At 38.0% G+C, this 27,574-nt stretch overlaps 1 protein-coding gene across 1 annotated transcript; it reads left to right on the top strand.

The window, feature by feature from the left end:
• On the top strand, nt 1–4,141 carry LOC137712208 (uncharacterized). The gene is made up of 4 exons (XM_088683970.1): nt 1–244; nt 1,075–1,553; nt 1,662–1,787; nt 3,674–4,141. The coding sequence occupies exons 1-4, from the start codon at nt 1–3 to the stop codon at nt 4,139–4,141; spliced, it is 1,317 nt and encodes a 438-aa protein (XP_088540096.1).
• Nucleotides 4,142–27,574: the final 23,433 nt, after the last annotated feature.

The raw sequence follows: 27,574 nt of genomic DNA, 5'->3' as shown, positions 1-27,574 counted from the left end.
ATGCCTAGTGAGACTGAGGAAGAAGAAAAGGACGGCAATCAAAAGAGAGATGACAAAGGTAAAGGTCAATCATTTCAAGGACCTCAGAAAACTCAGAGCTTTAAGCAAAGTCAAGCTAGTTCCAGTTCTTTCAACGGGGGTTTTAGTGCCACTGGTCAGGGAAAAGGTGGTAGATTTTTTAGGGGTCCTAGATTCCAGAGGCAGAGCAATGCTAGTAAAGGAAGAGCTCCGTTGTGCCGCAGATGTAACAATAGGCATTTTGGAGAGTGTAGGCGGGGCAGTAGTGGATGTTTTACTTGTGGGCAGATGGGATGTAAAGCTTTAAATTGTCCTCATAATCAGTAGAGGCCCCAACAGCCTTCCTTTCCACCACCAATGCCGATCCAGCAAGTTCCAAGGTTTGGTAGTTATGGTAGATGGGTCATGGTGGTGCTTACCATTATCAGGGTGACACCGTTCCTTATGCTTTAGGGCAATATCAATATTCCCAGGATCCTTATTATCAGAGTGGGTATCCTTAGTATTTTAGAGGTTATACGCCGTATCCTCCCATTCTAGCTAGTAGATCTTAGTGGTATCAGGGAGGACAGCCCCAGCAAAGAGAGATTGCTTCCAGTAGTGCAGGATCTTCGAGGCAACATGGTTAGCCAAGTCAAGGCCATGGTGTGTAGGGGCGAAATAATCAAGCTAATAGAGGTCATAGGGGATGACAACAAGCCGAGGGACGTGTTAATAATATATCTCTGCAGGATGCTCAGAATCATCCAAACTTGATCATGGGTACGTTAGACATTCTTGGTCACTTTGCTAGAGTTTTAAGTGATTGTGGTGCTACACATTCTGTTATTTCTCATACATTTGCTCAAGTGACGCAACCTCATCCTACACCTCTAGGATATGATTTAGAGTTTGCTATACCTAGAGGGGATAGATGTTATGTTGATTGTGTGTATCCAGGATGTCTAGTGATGATGGAGGATATAGTTATGCCAGCTAACCTTATCCCGTTAGATATTGTTGATTTTGATGTGATTTTGGGTACAGATTGGTTGCATTATAATCGTGCCAATATAGATTGCTACAAGAAAACAATTACTTTCCATCATCCTCGATTACCTGTGGTTACTTTTTTGGGTAAGCATAGTGGGGTGAGGCATGGCGTTATTTCTGTTGTGAGAGCAAAAAGGTTATTATCGAAAGGTTGCCAAGGATATTTAGCTCATGTAGTGTTGAATGATGTTGCTCCTAGTAGTATGGAGAATGTAAAAGTAGTAAGGTATTTTCCTAATGTATTCCCTGATGATTTACCCGGATTGCCGCCAGACCAAGATGTGGAATTCATTATTGATTTGCTTCCAAGTACGGATCCTATATCTTTGACTCCTTATCAAATGGCTCCTGCTGAATTGTGGGAATTAGAGATTCAGTTGCAAGAATTAGTTGATAAAGGTTTTATTCGACCTAGTACTTCACCCTGGGGAACTCCAGTGTTAATTGTGAGGAAGAAAAACAGGACTTTAAGGCTATGCATTGATTATAAGCAATTGAATCAGGTAACAATTAAAAACCGTTATCCATTGCCGTGTATAAATGATTTATTTGATCAGCTTCGAGGCTCCTGCGTATTTTCTAAGATTGATTTGGGGTCTGGTTACTATCAGTTGAAGATTAAAAGTGAGGATGTTCCTAAGACAGCTTTTAGGACTCGATATGGTCATTATGAGTTTCTTATGATGCCATTCGGATTAACTATTGCACCTACAGCTTTTATGGATTTGATGAATCAAGTATTCCAGCCATATTTAGACAAGTTTGTCATTGTTTTGATTAACGATATTCTGGTATACTCTAAGTTGTTGAAGAGATTGAGGGAACACCAATTGTATGTTAAGTTTAGCAAATGTCAATTTTGGTTAAATCAAGTGGCCTTTTTGGGACATGTTATATCTGCCCAAGGTATTCTGGTGGATCCTCAAAAGGTAGCAGCCGTTGAGAATTGAGAGCAGCCACGAACCGTCACGGAGGTACGAGGTTTCCTTAGTTTAGCAGGTTATTATCGACAGTTTGTTAAAGATTTTTCAGGTATTGCTTTACCACTGACGAGGCTAACTAGGAAGGATGTTAAATTTGAGTGGGATGATAATTGTGAGCAGAGCTTCCAGCAGTTGAAGTATTGTCTCACTCGTGCACCTATTTTGGCGTTTTCAGATGATAACGGTAATTTCGAGATCTATAGTGACGCTTCTTTGAATGGTTTGGGATGTGTGTTGATGCAACATGGTAGGGCGATTGCCTATACTTCATGACAATTAAAGCCTCATGAGATGAATTACCTTACTCATGATCTGGAATTAGCAGCCATTATCTTTGCTTTGAAGATTTGGAAACTTTATCTTTATGGTGAAAAATGTAAGATTTATACGGATCATAAAAGTCTTCAATATCTTTTTACTCAGAGGGATCTTAATCTTCAATAGTGGATGTGGACTGAGTTGCTAAATGATTATGATTGCATGATTGAGTATCACCCTGGTCGTGCAAATGTGGTGGATGATGCACTTAGTAGAAAGACTCCAGTTAGACTTAATGCTTTATATGATGGTCATATTCCTCTTCTTTTTTAATTGAGGCCCACTGGAGTGAAGTTAGGGGTGGAAGAACAAGAAAAAGCTTTACCTGCTAATTTCCAAGTTGGACCAATTTTAATTGATCGTGTGCTCGAGGCTCAGATGAATGATGAAGAAATCCAAGAGTTAATTGAAGCAAGAAGTCAAGGGAAAAAGAAAGATTTCAGAGTTCGGGAGACTGATGGCATGTTGATGTAGGAGAACAGAATGTACATGCCAAATAATGCGGAATTAAAGAAAGAAATTTTGGATGAAGTGCACTGTTTAGCTTATGCAATGCATCATGGAGTTACTAAAATGTATCATACCATTCAACCATTTTATTATTGGCCGGGTATGAAAAGAGAAATTGATGAGTATGTGAGTAGGTGTGACATTTGTCAGCAGGTTAAAGCTGAAAAGAAGAAACCTTTTGGGTTGATGCAGCCGCTTCCCGTTCCACAGTGGAAATGGGAAAACATTACTATGGATTTTGTGTACAAGCTTCCTCGTACACATAATGGTTATAACGGCATTTAGGTGATAGTTGATTGGCTTACTAAGTCAGCACATTTTATTCCAATGAGGGAGAAGTATTCTTTAAGCCGATTAACTGAATTATTTATATCGAAGATGGTGAAGTATCATGGAGTTCCAATTAGTATTGTCTCGGATCGTGATCCTAGATTTACTTCTAAGTTCTAGGTAACATGCCAACAAGCTCTTGGTTCGAGATTACTTTACAATACAGCATATCATCCTTAGACAGATGAAACAATAAGAGAGGACTATTCAGATGTTAAAGGATATGTTGAGATCTTCAGTTTTACAGTTTGGTGATGCTTAGCATAAGCGGTTGGATTTGATGTAATTTGCCTACAACAATAATTTTCATTCATTGTATTGGTATGGCACCATTTGAGGCACTTTTTGACAAGTCTTGTCGTACACCTTTGCGTTGGTCTGAGGTTGGTGAAAGAGTTTTGGAGGGCCCTGAGATAGTGGAGGAGACTACTCAGAATATTCAGGTGATTAAGTCTAACCTGAAAGTGGCCCAAGATTGATAGAAGAGCTTAGCAGATAAACATGCCACTGACAGGGTGTATAAAGTGGGTGATTGGGTATTTTTAAAGCTTTCACCATGGAGAGGTGTGGTACGGTTCATGAAGAAAGGTAAGCTAAGTCTTAGGTACATCAGACCATATATGATCACCAAGAGAGTCAGTGAAGTTGCTTATAAGCTTGAGTTGCCTCTAGAGTTGTCTAAAGTGCATGATGTCTTCCATGTTTCCATGCTTCATCATTATGTTTCAGATCCGTCGCATGTTATTCCTCCTCAACCTTTGGAAATTAATCCAAATTTGACTTATGATGAGGAGCCAGTGACTATTTTGAATTGGAAAGATAAAGTTCTGAGGAATAAGACAATGTTTTTAGTGAAAGTTTTGTGGAGGAATCACTTAGTGGAGGAAGCTACCTGGGAGACAGATGAGCATATGAAAGAGATGTATCCACGCTTGTTTTATGATTACTAGTGGTTTGTATTTATTGAGTGAATTTCAGGGACGAAATTTTCTTAAGAAGGGTAGGTTATGACAGCCCGTCCCGAATTATTTTTATCGATGGTGTGAAAAGACTAAATTGCCCTTGGACGTTAGTTGGTATAGTAGGTGTTATGTTTTGGTTGTGGTCCAATTTATGTTAAGTCCTAATTGTTTGGACCTAATTGGAACTAAATTTGTCCTAGTTTGTGGTTGGTTGTTTTGTTGCCAACTAGGACCCCACTCCACACACATACCCATACCCTTACCCGTTGACTTTCTCTCTCCTTATGTCGGATTTTTCTGCATTTTCGTACAAGTCGTCCGGACATCACCCAAATCAACCTTTTTTCTTCACTGATCAAGGTTTTTGATGTCATATTCATATTCCTTGTAACCATACGATCTCATCTATACCATTTTTAGGACGTGAAGCCGTCGGAAAACCCGAGAACCATAACCTCCGATTTGAGGTACTGTTCATGCACACGTAAATGTGAAGTTTTTGGAAGATTCTAAGCTTATAGGAAGCTTTAGAACACTCTCACGAAGCTCGGAGAAGAAAAACGAGGTGTTTTAGATGTCAGGAAGTCAAGTTGGCGAGATTGAAATTTTGGCCGGATTATTAGGGGGTGTGTCAATTTAAATTGTCACATCTTGGCCCAGGCCCCCACCACATCTTGACCCGACTCCATCATAGCACGATATTGTCCGTTTTGGGCCCCTACCACACCCTCACAGTTTTGTTTCTGGGAACTCACATGAGAACTTCCCATTGCGTCACCCATTATGGGATTGCTCTCACCCCCAACTCGCTTAACTTCAGAGTTCCGATGGAACCTGAAGCCAGTGAGCTCCCAAAAGGCCTCGTGTAGGTAGAGATGGGAATATACCTATAAGGCTTACAGGATCCATTCCTCTGGGCGATGTGGGATGTTATAATCCACCCCCCTTAGGGGCCCGACGTCCTTGTCGGCCCACTTCTGGCTAGGGATTGGCTCTGATACCAAACTGACACACCCCTCAATAATCCGGCCAAAATTTCAATCTCGCCAACTCGACTTCCCGACGTCCAAAACACATTTTTTTTCTTCTCCGAGCTTCGTGAGAGTGTTCTAAAGCTTCCTATAAGCTTAGAATCTTCCAAAAATTTCACATTTACGTGTGCATGAACAATACCTCAAATTAGAGGTTATGGTTCTCGGGTTTTCCGACAGCTTCATGTCGTAAAAATGGTATAGATGAGATCGTATGGTTACAAGGAATACGAATATGACATCGAAAACCTCGATCCGTGAAGAAAAATGGCTGATTTGGGTGTGTGTATGTGTGTGTGTGGTCCTAGTTGGCAACAAAACAACCAACCACAAACTAGGACAAATTTAGTTCCAATTCAGTCCAGACAATTAGGACTTAACATAAATTGAACATAACACCCACTACACCAACTAACGTCCAAGGGCAATTTAGTCGTTTCACACCGTCAATAAAAATAATTCGGGACGGGCTGTCACAAATTTAGTTTAACAATACAAAATATAAAAATAAATAATAAATAAATAAATAAGGTTTAGGCGACGAAATATTGATATTCGTCATGTAAAGTTTTAAAAAAATAATAAAAACTTATGAAAATAACTATATGTTAAATTTATTATATAAAATTAAATTAAAAAAAAAATTGGTTTAGCCGACGAAATATTTGGATTACGTCGCACAAAGATTTTAAAAAATAATTATTTTATTTTATTTATTTTTGTGAAGACTTTGGGTGAAGATGTGTGTTTCGTCACGCAAAATTTTATCACGCAATATTTTGGGAGACGAAGATAAAAATTTTGTTTCGCAAAGTGACTTTGCACGACGATGTGTGTTTCATCGTGCAAGGGATTTTTTTTTTGCTAATGATATAAGTATTTTGTTTTATAAAATCTTTAGCTTTTTAATCTGTGAATTTGTTTTTTAATCATGCCCAATCCATACATCTAGCTTCGTCTGATCGCAGCCTAATCCTTTAGCAAGCCTAACTCCTCTATGACTCGGTCGAATTATCAGCATCCCAGTAATACGCTGAACATTCACTACAAGGCCAATACTTGCAGACTTCCTTCTCGGTCAAAGTCTCAAAATATCAGGCCCAAACATTGTCTCATAGCTTCTGAAATCTTTGATTTGGCGAAAGGATTTTGAAGAAGCAAATGCTTTTCAAACACCTTACTCACCTGCATTTATTGAATCAAACCAATCTTTGCATGCCATCATCCTTCCTGACACAAGATTCATTCAACCACCTTCAACCACCTAATCACTAAAACTTCAGTTTCTTGAGAAATTATTTTTTGTGACGAGAATATAGATAGTATACTACGTATTTTTATAGAAGTGATGGAAAATTTTATTTTTTAAATTATTAACTTTTTAACACATATATCCTAACATTTGTATAATGACATGTAATGTATCATTCTGTGTACCGATCACACTGAAAAATCTCTCCAGTTTCTTAGGCCGCTAAACGTCTTCTCGTTGCTAGATTCTCGAAAATCCAATCCATCAATGTGTTTTGTCTGTGTGGATGGCGTGAAAATCGCAGCAAACCGTTCTAATTTTAAAAAATTTATGATTGGCTAATTCTTCCAAGATTCTTTCGGTGTTAAATTTCAAACCAAAAATCCTAAGGTCTTTCTCTCTCCTCGACTCTCCTATAAAAACCTCTTTCAAACCTCATTCTTCTTGACGCTTTGAAAAACTTATTAGAAACTCTGCCAATTCGAATTTCCATACCTCTTCTTGTAATCTTCCTTTCTTTTTCCTATTGATCTCACCTAAAACTATTACAACCTGTACTTTTGAATATTGTATTTCATTCTTGAGACATGTGAAATAACTATTTTGCCCTTAAGTGGATATCTTAATTAATTTATCGAGCATCAACTCGAGAATTATATCCTCGTACTTTCTTAAGTTTCATAATTCTATTTTTGGTACGTTGGTTTAACATCGAAATAAATTTACGAATCGAGGTCGTGAGGACCAAATTTTAATTTTTATAACTTTGGAAGGCAATTGGGTAATTTCACTTAAATGATTTTAAGAGGGACTTAACCCACATCCGGCCCACTCATTCTCTCCCTCCTCATTTCTGATTCACTACTCTCTCTCTCTAGAACTCACTCTCTCTCTAACACCGAGAGAAGAGAGCTCTCACTCTCCCACCTATTTTCACAAATTAAACCATATTTCCTACATTTTCGAAGCGTATGGAATGCAAGGATCATGTTGAAGTTTTTTTGTATTTCATTTATGATATGATGTACAAGGATACACATAAATAAAAGAAAAGAAGGACTAGTTACATCCAACAGTCCTTAGACTAAACCCTAGAGACCAGCTATGCTCCTTAATTAAAGGAGATTACACCAAACACTAGATGTTAGCCATACTCCTTAATTGAGGGAAACCAACTACAAGACTAAGAAGAGATTTACACATAATCTGTTAGGAAAAACATAAGGTGTCGTGTAGCCATGCTACACCTATGGTTTCTGGAATTGCATAATCTGTCTAGGGTTGGTAACTTTCAATACTCCCCCTCAAGTTGGATCGAGAAGTATAGTCTATCCAAGCTTGCCTAAAAGATGCTGAAAATGTACAGATGAGAAAGGCCTTAGTGAACACGTCCGCCAATTGATCATAACTGCGAGTGAAAACCGTTTGGATGAGTTGAGACTAAACTTGAGCCCTGATGAAGTGACAGTCAACTTCAATATGTTTGTCTTTTCATAAAAATTGGGTTTGGAGCAATATGCATGGGTGCTTGATTATCACACATGAGAGACATAGGAGTTGTACTCGAGAACCCTAGATCAAATAAGAGACTTTTAAGCCAAATCAATTCACATGCAATGGCAGCCATTGCTCGATACTCAGCTTCAGCACTAGAGCGGGCAATGACTTGTTGTTTCTTACTCTTCCAAGTGACAATGTTGCCTTCAACAAATGTGCAATAACTAGTGGTGGATTTTCTATCGATTGCATTGCCTACCCAGTCAGCATCAGTGTATGCATGAATCTCAGTAGAATGGTTATTACACATGAGGATACCCCTATTGATGGACCCTTTGAGATAGCGTATGATCCTTTTAACAATATTAAGATGTTCTAATGTGGGTGCATGCATGAATTGACTGACTAAGCTCACAGCAAAGGTAATGTGTAGACGGATGATAGTAAGATAGATAAACTTGCCAATCAATCTCCGATAATAGGTGACATTCTTGAGTGCATTGCCATCAGTGGTAAGCTTAAGTTTACTATCAATTGGGGTGACAACTGGCTTGTAATCGGTGAATCTAGCTTCCTCGAGTAGATCCATGACATACTTGAGTTGGTTGAGAAACAAATCCCATTGAGAGATTGCCATCTTAATGCCAAGAAAATACTTCAACTTCCCAAGATCCTTGATGGCAAAGGTTTGATGTAGGGATGTTTTCAAGGCTCCAATTTTAGATGCATTGTCTGTAAGATCCCACATCGCCTAAGGGAGTGATCCTTATATGTATATTCTCATCTCTACCTAGCACGAGGCCTTTTGGGAGCTCACTGGCTTCGGGTTCCGTAGAAACTCCGAAGTTAAGCGAGAAGGGGGCTAAAGCAATCCCATGATGGGTGACCCACTGGGAAGTTGCTCGTGAGTTCCCAAAAACAAAACCGTGAGGGAATGGTAAGCCCAAAGCGGACAATATCGTGCTACGGTGGTGGAGCGGGCCCGGGAAGTGATCCGCCCCGGGTCGAGATATGACAATTTGATATCAGAGCCTAACCCTGGCCGTGATGTACCGACGAGGACATCGGGCCCCTAAGGGGGTGGCTTGTAAGATCCCACATCACCCAAGGGAGTGATCTTTATATGTATATTCCTATCTCTACCTAGCACGAGGCCTTTTGGGAGCTCATTGGCTTCGGGTTCCATAGGAACTCCGAAGTTAAGCGAGTAGCGTACGAGAGCATTCCCAGGATGGGTGACCCATTGGGAAGTTCTCGTGTGAGTTCCCAGAAACAAAACTGTGAGGGCGTGGTTGGGGCCCAAAGCGGACAATATCGTGCTATGATGGAGTCGGGCCCAGGAAGTGATCCACCCTAGGCCGGGATGTGACATTGTCATCTATGATAATAAGATCATCAACATAAATAATGACCACCATCATACGAGTTCTATTCCGTACAAACAAAGAAGAATCGGCATTACTTCTAAGAAAACCTTCCCTTTCCAACACTGAACTAAGCTTGTCATACCAAGCTCTTGGTGATTGCTTTAAACCATAGATAGCCTTGTGCAGTTTGCACACCATGCCATCCTTTGCTGGAGAGTAACCTGGGGGAATTTGCATGTAAACTTCCTCCTGAAGCTCTCCATGAAGGAAAGCATCTTTAACATCCATCTGGTATAACGACCAACCACAATTGACAGCAACAGAAAGAAGCACAAGCACTGTGTCCATTTTTTCCACTATAGTGAAAGTTTCTTTGTAATCAATCCTCAAGGTTTGGGTGAAACAACGAGAAACAAGCCGAGCTTTGTGTCTTTCTATTGAGCCATCAATCTTGAGTTTAGTTTTGTAAACCCAACGACTCCCAATTTCTTTCTTTCCTGGAGGTAATTTTACAATACTCCAAGTATAATTTTCCTCCGAGGCTTGAAGTTCTTCAGACATGGTTTTCCTCTAGTGAAGAATGAGATTGGCTTCTTGAAATGTGTTAGGCTCTACAGTATTTGAGACTACAGTAAGAAATGCCACATGAGAATTTGAAAAATTGTGATTATTTATTGCTTCAGAGATAGGATGTCTAGAAGCATAAGCAACGTAGTTTACAAACTTGGTAGGAGCCTTCCTTTCTCGAGGTGGATTCCTCCTAACATCTTGAGAAGGTTGGTGAGTGAAGGGTTGAGGTGTAGCCTTAAGATCACCATTTCCTTATGGGTTGGCTTGAGAAACTGTTGAAATTGTGATTTCCAACATGACTTCATAGTCTTGACTGTCATTGCCCTTTAAGGAATCGTCATGACTCAAAAGCTCAGTGTATATAGGCAATGGAAACAAGTCACACAAGAGCTCTCCCTTACATGAAGTAGAACTGTTTTTTAAAGAATGGAGTCTCTTCCTCAAAGCAAACATCTCTAGATACAACACATTTGTTAGTGACAGGAATAAAACATTTATATCCTTTTTAAGTGGAGGAGTATCCCATGAACACACATTTGACTGCCCTAGCATCCAATTTGTCACGATGTTGAGTTTGCACATGTACAAAACAAGTGTAACCAAAAACTTTCAAGTGTGACAGGTTTATTGGTCTGTCTTTAAAGGTTTCATATGGTGATCTGAAACCTAGAACACAACTAGGAAGCCTATTGATCAAATAGGTGGCTGTAAGGATTGCATATGAGTGGATCACTTTGAGAAATTAAAACGTTTTTAGGTTATATATATATATGTATGTATGTATGTATGTATGTATGTATGTATGCTTAATATGTGGATGCATATTAATATGTTAGTCTCTGACGAGACTTGTGATGATATTTGATAATATCTTTAGATCATCATTGATCTAGTTTCACCACATGGTCATCAAGTAATATATTGTATTGCTATCTTCGACCGTAGATTTATTTGCAGGTGATATTCGTCCTAGTAGACGCTAGGATTAATGATTATTACCGGTACTAAGATTAACTAGTTGATGCTAGTATATTTCCTGCTTGTTATACATGTGTTAGTGGATGCTAACATAATTGATTGACGGAAAATAGGATTTTTGGACTTGACTTGATTGTCTTTCAATGATATTAATGAATGAGATTTACTATTATGGTACTGTATTATATTATTAGTTTTCATTATTTATGTTTTCGAAACAGGGGTTATTATGCTTAACGATGATTTTATAACTGTGATAAAACTGTTCCACTCATGTTTTGTTTTATCAACCCCTTCAAGACATAATGAGAATAAGGAGAACATCGATGAGGACAAGTGGGCTTGGCAGTAAGGCTTTCATCCTCTGGACTTTGGATGATGGCTTATTTATTGCAGTTTTATCATTGTTGTAATAGTTATGGCATGATTGTACTTTTGATTATGCATAGCACTACACTTTGTTGTATTTACTGTTGTGTGAAACTTCTAGCTGCTTTGATGTGATGTGATAATAACAGGGTTAAACCCGAGATAATTTGTGTCCCCAAGTACGGAGGATGATAAGTATTTTTCTTGCAGTAGCTTTGGAATTATTATTTAATGAACATTTTTTGGTCAAATTCATACACATCATAAATATCTTGTTATGGTTTCATCATTAAGTTGGCATGTGACGTCATCTCCAAATGAGGTTGTATAGTCAATTCAGTGTTAGCTAGCACATCACAGCCTCATAACTTGTGTTATTAGGGTTGGTGTGTGTCAAAAATATCCTTCAATCTTCAATGGCATACATTCAAACTCTTCTTAGCTTATGCGAACAACTTTATAGTAAGTTGCAAACCATCAGAGGGATTATTGATCACTTAATCACCTAACTCTTCATGTAGTAGAAGGCCAAATCCTAAGTCCTTGACTCTAGGTTTAAAGATTATGTTCCAAACTCAATTGTCTCACTAATAAAAATGAACTTGCTCGACCCTCTCTTCATAGGAGGTGACTGGTCAAAGTGGGGAATCGCCAAACCACAGGTTGGGCTTCTTGGATAAATCGAATGGAGCCATACTTCGAGTCTTGGAAGAGATTGGGTATTTTGACGCCATCAAGATCTCCACCATTGAGATCAACATGCATCGAGAGCTCTTGGTGGCAGCCCTAAACATCTAGTGCCAAGCCACCAACATGATCATGGGACCATGATTTTCTAGGGCCAGAGAAAGACATATCGAAATATGAATACCTTAAAAGTCTCGTTATGAACTCAACAGGTTCAACAACAGAGTTAAACAGACGAAGCAACGACAACACCATCATCATGTTCTAAAGTAGTGGTGAAGTTCGACGACTTCGCTAAGATTGATCATGCTTGGTCTTCAAGATACAAAAACTTGATCCAATAAACAATCAACCATATTTCCTATATTCTTATAATCCTTCCAATCTAAGAGTTAGTGTGCCCCGCAAGTAATCATACTCCTAAGATGATGCAATATCTATTCCTAGATATCCTCTAGGATTTTTTGGGTTTAATAATTCTATATCCTAAAAGGCCAATATCATAACTGGTATAAATACATCATTCTAGAATTTATCTCTGGTAACACAAGTTGAAGGAAATATTTGTGAAAACTAGTTCATTTGAGCAACATCTATGCATGCAATTATCAACTAAAAGACGGAATCATGCTTGTATACACTCAAAAACAAAACTTTTCCCATGAAATTCCAGACCTAGTAATTATGGTGAACCAAGACTCAACTCAAATCTTAAAGAAAAGAGTTGAGAAACTTTTATACCTTTGAAGCACCTCTTTGCTTAGCAAAGGACATTCACCCATGTGAGGGTCTTCTTTCCTTAGTTTCCTTGCTCCTTGACACCATGGATGTGGATGGAGGAACTTTGCTTCTTGGCTTCATGACTTCTTGGATAGATGAAGGAATGGACTCTCCAAGTTCCCAAAATAAGGAACCTCTAAGTCTCCACACCAAGGAGAGCACTGATGAAAAGATGAGTGACCTAGAGGAAGGAAGATTGCTAGCTATGTTCTTCTAGGGTGGCCGGCCTTCATTAGAGAAGAGAGAGATTTGTGTTCTCTTCTCTTCCCTTAGAAAATCCTAAGGATGAAATGGCTACAAAGTTGCATTTATACCACCTCACAATGAAGTGGCCACTTGCAATTAACACAAGTTTGCCTACCCTTCACCCTATGGCCTGTCATGATGGGTTTATTGGTCTTTGAGGCCCTTTAGGTTTTCAAGTTGTCATACAACTTGAGTTAATGGGCTTGACATTCAAATCCCATTGGACCTTACGGCCCAAAACTAACCCGAGGTCTATAAGGAACTTATTCATTTGATTAACATATTAATTAATCCTAGCCATAAATAATTAAACCATTTAATTATCCTTACTCATCTCCGTTGCTTCTTCAATCTCTACCTTACTCGGTGTATGATCCATTAGGTTCCTTTTAGCGAGGTAGTGAGTGATTAGAACTCTTCAAATCGATTATGAATTGAAACATACTTTCAATTCTCCCTTTTAGTGATTATACACCTTTAAGGCTTCCACAAACCATAAGTGACACCTAGCAGTAGAAAAGGCTGGATCAAGAAAAAGAGGTACTACGAGCCCTCTGCCCCACGCATCTAACCAACTCGCGTGGTTCATAGCTACCCAAGCTAATAAGAAGAGGTGGATAACCTATTCAGTTTAGGATTACAATACAATACAATATTTTTCTAATACAATACTCTTCACGACATTGTTTGGTTTGATAGTTTATTCATGTCTACTATCCAATGTGATTCTCTAACTTATATGATTACCTTGAATGTGATTTGGAACGACTTCCTAAATCTGATACATACTCTAGCCAGAGATTCTTAATTATATCATAGAGTATTCTCCTTCAAATGGTTTGAAGGCTAGTGATCCCTTGTTGCACATTCACTTGCCTCCGCGGCTAAATGGCTTAACCCCAACTATGTCGTGGACACCCTCTGACGGAGTGACTTTGACATAATTCAAGATCAAGCACCTAACCAAAAGACAACTATGATGCCTCAGGTCAAATGACTACTTTGCATTATCCCAACCATGAGTTCTCATGTGACATGAGTATGAGAACTCCTCGTTGATCGTGTTCAGTGAACTCATTCTCTATTGAGCACCTACATGCTTGTCTTAGTGTCAGTCACACCAATGACTCGAGACCAATCACTCTCTTTAAAAGAAGACATAGCACATATTGATCTTAATGGACTGTCAATGCGCAATTGGCAATCCTATGATCAGGAATGTTTAAGATATGTTTACGAAAAAGAATGGCCTCATCAATCTAATTTCTTTAGATCACATTCTCCCAATTACATATTCCTTGGACTTATTATTTAAGCATATAACATTAATATGAGATGGCTTTAAACAATAATTTTTGCCCTTTATATTAAACCAAACTAGTTTAACATGTGAAATATTCGTAAAGTGTCATCATATGATTGGCTTTATGGCACATTTCCAACAATCTCCCACTTGCAACGGAGCTAATCAACTTGGTCATCAATGATGATACCTCTTCTGTAGTCATTTCAAAAAATGGCTGAGTAGTAAGCCTAGATAATGGATATCTATATGTTATCCATAGAAGTAACCTTGAGAATAACGACGTCACCATTATACATGATTCTCAATCATGTGGTTCAGTCTCTCATTTGAGTTTGAATCTTGATGAGACCTTGATTCCTTGGCTTGAGCTATCGCCCCATTAGTGTCGTAGTGTGGGTACACTAGAGACACTTTCTGGTTAGAACTGAATGGAGAGTTCATAAATGAACTTTCCCATCCAAACAACATTGTTGTAAGCTTCTATATGGCGATATATTTTGCATGATGGAACACACTATAGCCATTACTTTTAATGTTTCCACCCAAATATCTCTTTAGTCATAATCAAGAGATATCCAATTATCTCTTCATTCATAACGAAAAGACATCCAATGATGGATACAATATTAGATTCATAATTTAATACATTTACGCTTCCATTGCGTTACTCTAATTCTTCCTCAATCTTCAGGAATCTATCTTTTAGTACTTCTTAAATACTTAAGGACTCACTTGACAGTTGCCATAGTTCTGATCCTGGGCTTGCACTGATATCATCTTGTACCGATCTTGCCACAAGTCATATCAATATTTTTCATAGAATATGAAATACATGAATCACCTTTCTACTTATGCATAAAGGATTCTATTTACACTTTATGCTTCTTTGCGAGTCAAAAAGGTACATTCCCTTTTAGAAGAGCAATTTCCCAGTCTGATTGGAATTGTCCTTTCATTTGAAGTTTATCATTCGAGAAACTTTCTACATTTATCGTTTATCAATAGGGATTGAGATAATCCAATTATATCTTGAAATCTATCATTATAGATTTCCATCCCATGTATATAGACTATGTCTCCCATATACATTCTATCGTTATAGAATGTTTAAAGTCATAACTTTAACGAAGAAGAATTCCTTTCATTTCCAAAATTAATATATCATATATATGTTCAAATTTAGGAATATGATTAACTGCCACTAATCTTTTGTAAACCTAGTATACAAATGATTCATTTACATCTCTACGAGAAATCAAATGATTTGATCTTTCTCTTATAAGATGCTTATAGCTCCCACTAGCTTGCTAAGATTCATGATAGATGGATCTCTACAACTGACACATCTTGTGATTGCTACTCTTAGACATATATTATCAAGACTATCTTGATAATGGTATCAGAAACTGATATATGTCCAAACATTGAATCATCATTTAGTTGTAGCTAGCAATCTTCGAATTAACAGAAACCAAGACTCCATCAAAGATGGTTTCTTCCAAGTCAACCAATCTCGTTGATTGTAGTCACCTTAAGCTACCAATTAGCCATGAAGGTTTCACTATTTCAGGTTAAATGGTACTATACCATTTCCTTGAGTATATGTTCTATATACACTCAATGTAGTCATAAGGATTTTAATTCTTATTTCTTTCGAACTAAGAGGTGTAACTTTGTGACATAGTCATAAAGTTCAAACCATTCAACTAAGATGGTTTATAAATCCTTCTCGACTACCTTGGAGCTAGTGGTGTAGGAACTAGGTTGTTATATTTGTTGATTATCATCTTGTCTCTCAAAGAACCCATTCTTTGAGTTCTATCTCTCATTCATTTGCTCTATCTTAGGAAAATCCTGTTGTAGGATTACAATGAACTACCCAACAAATAATATTTGTTAGTTGGTTTATAGAAGTGATATCCAAAGGTTAATTTAAGGATATCCCACAAGATTGTTCTCAAACAAATATAGCTTATTAGCACACAACCCCAAATCTTAACATGCTTAAGACTTGTCTTTCTTTCCAACTACATCCTATGGAGTCATGGAAATTTTGGAAGATCTTCTAATTGACAATCATATTGTCTTAGAGGTATATATCCTATATATGGTATTTGATGCTACTTTCTTTGATACCTTTCAAGGAAACTCTTCTAAAGTGTTATTCTTCCTTGGATCAAATCTAAGGAGGTAAATACTTTAGACGTCTTACTCATCAACTTACATTCTTGAATTCTTTGAAACCTTTTGCAAAGTATTCGGACTTGTGTTTATTCAAAATAAACGATAGTCCAACCGGGAGCAATCTTCGGTGAATGTCATACAACATGAGTAGTATTATGTTGTGGACAAGTGCCACTAACATCTAAGTGAATTAACCTCAACAACTTTGTGATTCTTTCTTCTTTTCAAAAGAATAAAGATTTGAACATTTCGCCTCTATACAATTTTAACAAGAAGGCATTGGATCCGGATCTAACAATCCAAAGCATCCGTGTATGATCAACTTGTAATTAATGTTTTAGAGGTGTCGTAACTTAGTGGGATTAGTCACTACCTTGCAACCTTTTGGGTTTTAAGCATCGTTATATTTTAAACAGTTAACACTACCACATCATCTCTACTATAGAGACAATCAATCAGATTACAATAATCCAATCATTCATTAATAAAGAACAATGTTTTGTAAAAAAAAAAAACATTCATCCATCTCTAAAATTATAGTGTTGGAATTAAGTTCCTTATTCAAATTGGAATGTAAAGAGAATCTTTTCTTTTCCACTTTCTTTTGTAGTTCATATGAGGAAATAAGTACTATCTGCTTTTGCAGAGATCTATATTTTATTCACATTCCAAATGTGAAGTACTTTTTCTTCTCTTATTAATCTTCTACTTCTTACTAGCCACACTTTTACAACGATTGTAAAACATAGTTATTAATACGGAATCAAGCATTCAAGTAGAAGAACCACCTGTTTTGATTTATTCAAGAAAAATTTACAACACCTTTGAAAAGTGTGCTCTTGACACTTGCAAGACATTTCTTGCAAATACCCCTTCCAATGTTCATCCTTTCATAAAGAAAGTTTATTCCCTTGGAGTTATTTTGCTTTCTTCATTTGATTTCTCCCTTGACTACAATAGTCTTGGTCCTTAAACTCCCATTATCTCTCTTGAAGCTTATTTCAATTATGTTTTACACATCAAACGATTTGGAGAGCGTGCAGTTATTGTTCACTATATAGTTTACAATAAACTTAGTGAACCATTTGGATAGGGACTCAAAGGTGAAGTCCTTGCTTAGTTTCCATCTCTTGAAGTGGTTTAACACTTCAACACTCAACGATTCAAAATCATCATAAGTCCATGTTGATGGACTATTTTTGTCAATCAACCATTATGTTCTAAACATAAGTACAAACTTTCAAGAGTTGTTCAAGGCAACTCTTATTTCTTCATGCAACAATTTGTAAGTGAAGAATCATGGCACATAAAGTTTCCATGCCCTTGTGCTTACTTCTCAAGTTCGTTGTTCATGTAACAAAGAAACAAGCACAAGTGTTTGCGTTAACTAAGAGTTGTTCAAAGCAACTCTTATTTCTTCATACAACGATTTGTACTTGAAGAATTATGACACTAAAAGTGTCCATGTCTTTGTGCTAATCTTCTCAAGTTCATTTGTTCATACAACAAAGGAATAAGCACTAGTTGTTTGTGTTGTCCTCTTTATGATAGACTTATCTAACATGTTCTTCCATTGATACATTTTCAATAGGAAGATTGTGAGGATATGACTACTTAGGTACATATACAATCCATTCAAGACAATCTATGGGATTGTTATACCAAGTCGGGAAACTAAAGCCTCTAGCTTTTCTTTGTCAAGTTTTGGATAGCATTTGTAAATATATCGGTACATAAATACATAACGAATATAAATTGATTGATTTTAAGCTATTTGATCTGGGTCTTTAAATCAAATAGCACCACCCACTATTTTTAGCAAATTCCATATCCCTCATTGGAATTCGAGAGTTTTGGAGGAAACTCTTAGTAGGGTATGAGAGGCTCACTATTACCAAGCCCACCTCACAATGATATGATGTTGGCTAGCATCACTAATAATGAGAGAGTACGCTTACTCATTTACATCTCATGTAAGTACCTATCTTATTTGGCCTCTAGAGAATGATGCCTCACAATGATATAATGTTGGTTCCATTGCACTTAGTTAGGTCATTCCCACCATGCAAGTTCGGGTAGGGGTTCAAGAATAACCTCGTAATAATATGATGTTGATCATTCTCATTGCCTACCTTCACAATATCATGTATGCATATAGAACTCCTCCTGAGTGTAAGCATATACTTTGTACTCCCCCATGATAGGTGAAGTCGAAGTATAAGTCACAAACAATTGGAGCCTACCACGGTGGAAGGCCACGAAAGAGTGTTCAAAGCACTCTCACACTTGTCAACTTAATAACGTTTTGGTTGAGGTTTTTAGGTCTCATCACATATAAGCATGCATTTTAATCTTATTAAAATAATTTGGTCCTATTACAACTATTGGCCAATGTGTTTGATTTAGTAGTATATGATACTCCCACTATGCTTGTAAAACGATGTTTAAAGCAAGAGTATATGGTACTACTAACATAAGCTTTGCATTCATTGATGGACTATATAGTTGCCTTAGGGCCTTAGGATGACTATGAACCTTTGATTTGATCCAACATAAGCCTAGTGTTGGATCTCGGTCTAGGGATGGTGATTGATTTTAGTTACACGTTTAATCACATTAAGGCGTGTTTTCTTATTGGGCGTTGGACCCTACTACAATTTCATGCATATCAAATAAAACAAGAAAGGAGTACTTCAAAGTAAAGAATAGCTTATGCTCTTTTACAACATTTAATCAAAACAAATTACTTTACAGTAAAGAAGAGCTTATGCTCTTTTACAACATTTGATCATATCAAATTACAACCAAAATCTAATCTACACATTCCCATGGTTCAAACAAATATGAGAGCCGGCCTTTCACATAGCTCAATTATCGTAGGCTTAGGTTCATAATCACCCTTTCTTTAATTAATTAATGCTTTAACTAATTAAACTTGAATGCAACATTGTCATTTGGTTTTTGTATCCACATAATGGATTTAGATGGAGCTAAATGAAATGAAAATCTAATTCTCATTTAAAGATACAAAACTATTTTGTTCTCAACTAATTTGGGCCAAAATGCAAGAACCTCAACTTTTTGGGCTATATTGCAAAACACAAACTTTTGAGGTCACTTTGTAAAAACACAAAAGTCCACTACTTCATGTAATTACAACTAGAACCCAAAAACATCATCAAATGCAAAAACTTCATTAAATGAGCAAAACAATTTGTCCTTTAGTGATTTTGTGCCTTTACATAAAAATGTAAACTTTCGGGTCAAAGCACAAATACAAAAAAGTATCAAAACTTTATGTAATTGCATAAAAGCCCCAAAAGTACCCCCATTATAGGTATGGTGTGAATAGTAAAATAGGTATGGGTGATGTTTAAAAGTTCAAACCATCCATCACTAACAAAAACAAATAAACAACCAAACACCTTTTTGAATGAAAACACCAAACTTTTTGCTCTTGGTATGAACATCAATAACAAAGCAAGAACATTGAAGAACATCCATGAAAACCCATAAGAGCTCCATGAATGTTTTCACTCAATAAAACTCAAATTTTCACTACTCAATAGATGATTAACATCCTAGGGTACTTAGGGGTTCCAAAAGTCACTTTAAAACACTTCTAACAAGACAAACATGAACCCAAAAATCCACCCTTTGGATTTGGCCGAATTCCCCCATAAACATGGCACCAAATTTTAGCTCCAAAATTCATGCTCATATGAACTACATATACAACATTTGAGATGGCAAATTTTCAAGCAAAATTTACATTCAAAGAAGCAAGAATAAAGCTTGTAACAATTACAACATTCAAATGAAAGACTATTAACTACAAAACCAAAAAGAATTCACCAACTACTAGACCTAGGCTCAGATACCACTTGAAGGAAATATTTGTGAAAACTAGTTCATTTGAGCAACATCTATGCGTGCAATTAACAATTAAAAGACAGAATCAAGCTTGTATGAACTCAAAAACAAAACTTTACCCATGAAATTCAAGGCCTAGTAATTATGGTGAACCAAGACTCAACTCAAATCTTAAAGAAAAGAGTTGAGAAACTTTTATACCTTTGAAGCACCTCTTTGCTTAGCAAAGGATATTCACCCATGTGAGGGCCTTCTTTCCTTAGTCTCCTTACTCCTTGACTCCATGGATGTGGATGGAGGAACTTTGCTTCTTGGCTCCATGACTTCATGGATGGATGAAGGAACGGATTCTCCAAGTTCCCAAAATAGGGAACCTCTAAGTCTCCACACCAAGGAGAGCATTGATGAAGAGATGAGTGACCTAGAGGAAGGAAGATTGCTAGCTATGTTCCTCTAGGGTGGCCGGCCTTCATTAGAGAAAAGAGAGTTTTGTGTTCTCTTCTCTTTCCTTAGAAAATCCTAAGGATGAAATGGCTATAAAGTTGCCTTTATACCACCTCACAATGGAGTGCCCACTTGCAATTAACACAAGTTTGTCTACCCGTCACCCTATGGCCGGCCTTGATGGGTTTATTGGGCTTTGAGACCCTTTGTGTTTTCAAGTTGTCATACAACTTGAGTTAATGGGCTTGACATTCAAATCCCGTTGGGCCTTGTGGCCCAAAACTAACCCGAAGTCTATAACGAACTTATTTGTTTGATTAATTAACATATTAATTAATCCTAGCCATAAATAATTAAACCATTTAATTATCCTTACTCATCTCCATTGTTTCTTCAATATGTACCTTACTTGGTGTACGATCCATTAGGTTCCTTCTAACGAGGCAGTGGGCGATTAGAACTCTTCAAATTATGAATTGAAACATACTTTCAATTATCCCTTTAGTGATTATACACCCTTAGGGCTTCCACAAACCATGAGTGACATCTAGCAGTATATCATGGCTACCCAAGCTAATAAGAAGAAGTGGAGAACCTATTAAGTTTAGGATTACAATGCAATACGGTCTTTCTCTAATACAATAATACTCTTGATCACATTGTGTGGTTTGATAGTTTATTCATGTCTACTATCCAATATGATTCTCTTACTTATATGATTACCTTGAATGTGATTTGGAACTACTTCCTAAATCTCATTCATACTCTGGCCAGAGATTCTTAATCATATCATATAGTATTCTCCCTCAAACGGTTTGACGGCTAGAGATCCCTTGTTGTGCATTCACTTGCCTCCGTAGCTAAGTGGCTTAACCCCAACTATGTTGTGGACACCCTCTGACGAAGTGACTTTGACATTGTCAAATATCAAGGACCTAACCACAAGACAACTATGATGCCTCATGTCAAAAGACTACTTTGCATTATCCCAACCATGAGTTCTCATGTGACATGAGTATGAGAACTCCTTGTTGATCTTGTTCAGTGGACTCATTCTCTATTGAGCACATACATGCTTGTGTTGGTATCGGTCACACCAATGACTCGAGACTAGTCACTCTCTTTAAGAAAAGACATAGCACATACTAATCTTAACGGACTGTCAATGCACAATTGACAATCCTATGATCAGGAACATTTAGGATATGTATATGAAAGAAAATGGTATCATGAGTCTAACTTCTTTAGATCACATTCTCCCAATTACATATTCCTTGGACGTATTGTTTAAGCATAAAACATTTATATGAAATGGCTTTAAACAATAATCTTTGTCCTTTACATTAAGCTAAATTAGTTTAACATGTGAAATGTCTGTAAAGTATCATCATATGATTGGCTTTAGGGCACATTTCCAACACAAGTATCGCACACTTATTCTCTTTGAGTCTCACATATTTGCTTACTAACTTACTGTTGAAGAGCCTTTGGCAGGCACCCATCATCCCTGGTCATTGGCTGCATGCGATTATTTGTTTTTTTACAGGTTACTCAAGTTTGTGCATCTCCACCTTTAATAGCAGAGCGTGAATTTGGTTCCAACACTTATTGCTTTCATTGAGAGTTAACTCATATTCGTCCCGCCCAATTTCCTCTACTGCAACTATGGTTATCTGAAAGCAACGTCTTTGCACCTTTATTACCCCATAACGCAACAATGCTTCTGACAGTGAAGACGTCCTCACCATGGATCATTCTTGGAGAGTGTTGCAGATCTATGCTTCAATCAACAAGCTCCAAAAGGCCTCACGAATGAAGAATCAGGTAAAACTTATGACATGCCCCTATCCTGATGTCCGAGGGACAACGGGATGGCCACGTGCTAGCCGACACCCGAGGGTGACGCAAGCGATTTAATGAATGCATATGCCGAAAACATGTGAAACATGCATATAAATTTCGGTCGAACTACAAAATGTAGTGTGCATATACCAACCTTACCAAAATAATATAATAATATTTAGCCGTAAATAAAATGACAGTGATAATGCATGACATGTTCAGGGCATACATCTAATTCAGAATACAAGTAGATTGTGTGACAAAAAGTGTTATTACAAGTGATGTCAAAAGCAGAGAGGATGGCACGATATCACTGGTAGGGGAATGCCTCATAGCTCAGATTGTATGCCTCATTCCTATGCCCTGCGGGGGCGCAAAATAAAAATTGAGTGGACCAAGTTGATATATAAGTAATACTGAAATAGTTATTCATCAACATACTAACCCCAAATTTTTATGAAAACTTAATATAATATGTAATAGGTTTTCCGAAAGCCCTTGCATGTCATAAAACCTTCATAAAACATATATCATATATTGTGCTTAATAGTGGTGTCATATGTAAGTATCTTCCGGCCGAAGCCAATATAAATATCTTCTGGCCGTAGCCATCTATCAATGCTCGGTTGAAGCTAATATAAGTATCATCACTCGTAGGCAGAACAATGACCACTAGATAAGCACAACAACATTGAATATAATCTTTCCAGAATATAAGTATATATATCTCAACGGAGCTGAAACATCATATCTTAAATCATCTTCATATCATATAGTCATCCATCACATATACTACAAAGAACATAAAAATCGATAAAGTATGGTATTCTAAAATATTCTCAGTAAAGCATGATATCTCATAAAGGGTAAATATAATTTACTCATAAACGTTTCATAAAACGTAACCATTAAGTCATGCTTTTCATTTATGCATTTCTAATAGTAAAATATGCATTTTAGAAAGGGTCCACTCACAAATACTCCGTCGTCGTAGAGCCGTGCGAAATAAGAGGGATAGCAACGTCACTAATAATTGCACCTAAGCACATAAAGGGTCCAATTAATAAAAATCTATCATAACGATTGAATTTTGGAAAATGGACATCATAAATGGATTTAGGACGTTGAAAAACATAAGGGGGACCTCAGGTACCCCCACGCGCTGCCACAAGGTGGCGGCCCCGATTGCTACGAGCCGAGATAGGTAACCAGAAAGTTGGCCAAAAAAGTTGCCGATACCATCGCCAACACCGCCGTCGACGGTAGAGCATGGTGCCTCTGGTGGAGGCACATGTGATCCACGCGCCAGTATATGCGGCCCTTCACACGCGCCCAAGTGCAAGCCCACACACCACTCACGCACAGCCTGGGTTATGGGTTATAACTAGGTTTGCGCTTCGGCCTGGGGTCCTGGGCTTAGGCCTAAGGTCATTAGGTCGAAGACCCAAGTTAGCACAGCCTAAGAGCCTGGGTTCATAAGGACCAGGCTACAAGGTTGGGCCTGGGCCGGTTCTCAGTTGGGTCTGGGTTTAGGGTTACCAGGTCGGGTCGACCCGATTTTCTGGTTAGTTTCGACGGGAAAGAAGACCGAGGCTTCCCAAGCTCTAATCAATGATGATCTTCTACCACAATCTACAATTTACCTACCAAAATGAAGATAGAGATGAAAGGAATAAGATCATACCTTTGTGGTCGCTCGTTGTGGTTAGAGTTGGCCAAAAATTAGATCAAAGCTGTCAAGACTTGCCGGGTTCTCTAAGCTCTTGCACCAGGTTCCATGGTGCTACCCTCTTGGTCCTGGGTTCGAGGATTGGTGTCTGAGTCTTAGCTTCAAAGGTTAGTTTGTGTGTGGATCATCGGAGAGGGGAGAGCACAAAGAGAGAGAGAAATGCGAGATATAGAGAGTGTGAATTGAGAGAGAGGGCACTTGGGGGAGAGAAGAAAGAATGAGAGGAAAAAAAAAGTTGGGGAGTTACCACATGGCAGCTAAAGAAAGAATGAGAGTTAGGAGGAAATCCAAAAAGGGGATCCAGATTAGGTAGGGGATAGGGGTCAAAAATCTCTTTATAGGTCCCTAGGTTCACAATTTAAGAACGTACTAAATGGACCACAAAATATCCGAAAATGTTCGACGTTCAAATTTAGAATCTTCATTATAAATTGGAATCCAAATCCGTTTGTGCCTACGTTCATGGCGTTAAATTCGATAAGAATAAATTAACTAAATTCAGACTATGCGTTTTGACGAGACAGTCAAACAAAGTCAACTCAAGGGTAAAAAGGTAATTTCATAAGTCTAACAATATGAAAATACACTTAAATTCGGGACAGGGTTTCACAATCTACCCCATTAAAAGAATTTCATCCCCAAAATTACAATCTCAAATAAATAGGTACGGATACTGACTCCTCATCAGGTCCTTCATTTCCCAAGTGGCTTCCTCGACTACATGTTTCCTCCACATTACCTTTACTAACAAAATGACTTTGTTCCTCAGAGTTTTATCATGTTGATCGATGATCACCACAGGTTCCTCAACATAACTCGGGTCCTGACTCACTTATAAAGGTTCCGGCTGAATAATGTGAGAGGGATCTGGTACATACTTCCGAAGCATGGAAACATGAAATACATCGTGTATCTGCAACAACTCTAGTGGTAGCTCCAATCTATAAGCAACTGCACCAATTTTCTTCGTAATCCGATAGGGACCAATATATCGAGGTCTCAACTTCCCTCGCTTACCAAATCGAACCACACCCTTCCATGGCGAAAACTTTAAAAAGACAAAGTCACCAATCTTATACTCACGATCCCTGGAATATCAATCTGCAATACTCTTCTGTCAATCTTGTGCAGCATTTAGGTTCCTCTTTATCAGTTAGATGTTAGTATTAATGGTGTCGATCATTTCTGGCCCCACTAACACTCACTCACCGACCTCAGTCTAACACAACGGTGTCCGGAATGCCTTCCCATATAGTGCCTCAAATGGCGTCATGCCAATACTAGAGTGGTAACTGTTGTTGTAGGCAAACTTGATGAATAGCAAATAGTTATCCTAACTACCCTTCCACTGGATGATAGACACTCTCAAAATGTCTTCCACAGTCTGAATAGTCCTCTCAGATTGACCATCGGTCTGTGGATGGTAGGTAGTGTTGTACAACAATTGAGTATTCATGGCGTCATTGAATGTTCTCCAAAATCTGGAGGTGAATCTTGGATCTTTGTCTGAAACAATGGTGACGGGTACACCTTGAAGTTTAACAATATTATCGATGAACAAATGTGCCAACTTCTCCAATGTGTAGGTCTGTCGAACATGTAAGAAATGAGTAGTCTTGGTGAGCCAATCCACAATCACCCAAATGCCATCAAACCTCAATTGTGTGCTCAGCAAATATACATGAAATCCATGGTGATGTATTCCCACTTCCACGCTAGTATAGGGAGATTTTGCATTAGCCCTTCAGGTTTATGTCTGTCTGCCTTCACTTGCTAGTAAATAATACATCTCTTCACATACTCTGCTACATCCCGTTTCATCCCATACTAGTAGTAGAACAAATGGATAGTGTGATACAATTTAGTACTACCCAGATGCATGGCATACGCTGAAATATGGGCTTCATCAAGAATTTCCTATTTCACCACTTCATTGTCCTTAGGCACAAACAGCTTATTTCCCATCACCAAGGCTCCACCTCTCTGGATTTTCAAATCCTACCTAGAACCATTCCACACTTGTTCCTTTAAGTCTACACATTGTTGGTCGAGCTCCTGAGCTTCCTAAACCAAATCCACCAACACAGGCCTAATCTAGAAGTGGGTCAACAATGCTCCTTGTGAATCTGGTGTCACGGCAATGCCGGTTTCTGGTAGAGAAAACAGTAGCAACACATGTATAGCTCGAAGGGAGGCAAGCTGTCCATAAGATTTCCGACTAAGTACGTCTACTACGACATTTGCGTGACCAGGATGATACTCAATAGTACAATTGTAGTCACTAATTAGTTCCATCCACCTTCTCTGCCTCAAATTTAACTCCTTCTAGGTGAAGACATACTTCAAACTCTTATGATCTGTAAAGATACAGCACTTCTTGTCGTACAAATAATGTCACCAGATTTTTAGAACAAACACTACTGCTCCGAGTTCCAGATCATGAGTGGGGTAGTTTTTCTCGTGATTTTTGAACTGCCTAGAACCATAGGCAATGACTTTCCCATGCTGCATTAGAAGTTTAGAACACAAGTTAATCCCAAAAAGGATGCATCATTGTAGATCTCAAATTCACTACCATCGTCCGAAAGAGCGAGGACTGGAGCATGAGTAAACTGGTGTTTAAGCTCCTGAAAACTTCGTTCACAATTCTCATCTTATTCGAATTTGACCCCCTTCCGGGTCAACTTAGTAAGAAAAAGGGCGATTGTAGAGAAATCCTACACAAAACGTCGGTAATAGCTAGCTAGTCCCAGAAAACTCCGTACTTTAGTAACATTCCTCAGTTGTTCCCACATAGACACTGCAGAAATCTTCTGAGGGTCCACGCTAATTCCATCAGCAGGAACAACATTCCTGAGGTAGCTGATCTGGTCTAGCCAAAACTGGCATTTACTAAAGTTCACATACAGTTGATGTCTCATCAACCTCTCCAACACCAACTTCAAATGTTTCATGTGCTCAACATTACTCTTGGAGTAGATCATGATGTCATCAATGAACACAATCACAAACCGATTAAGATATGGTCTGAAAACTCTATTCATCAAATCTATGAAAGTTACAGGTGTATTGGTTAACCCAAAAGGCATGACACAGAACTCATAATGTCCATACCTAGTACGAAATGCAATCTTCAATACATCTTCATTCCGGATCAGTAGCTCGTGATAACCTGAACGAAGATCGATCTTAAAGAACACCTGAGCACCCCTCAGTTAGTCAAACAAATTATCAATCCAAGGTAGGGGATAATGGTTTTTCACTGC

This window comes from Pyrus communis, chromosome 14 (genome assembly GCF_041283825.1).
Source record: "Pyrus communis isolate YQ-2024b chromosome 14, ASM4128382v1, whole genome shotgun sequence".
In the NCBI taxonomy this organism is placed as follows: domain Eukaryota; kingdom Viridiplantae; phylum Streptophyta; class Magnoliopsida; order Rosales; family Rosaceae; genus Pyrus; species Pyrus communis.
This window is presented reverse-complemented; position numbering and strand designations above follow the sequence as displayed.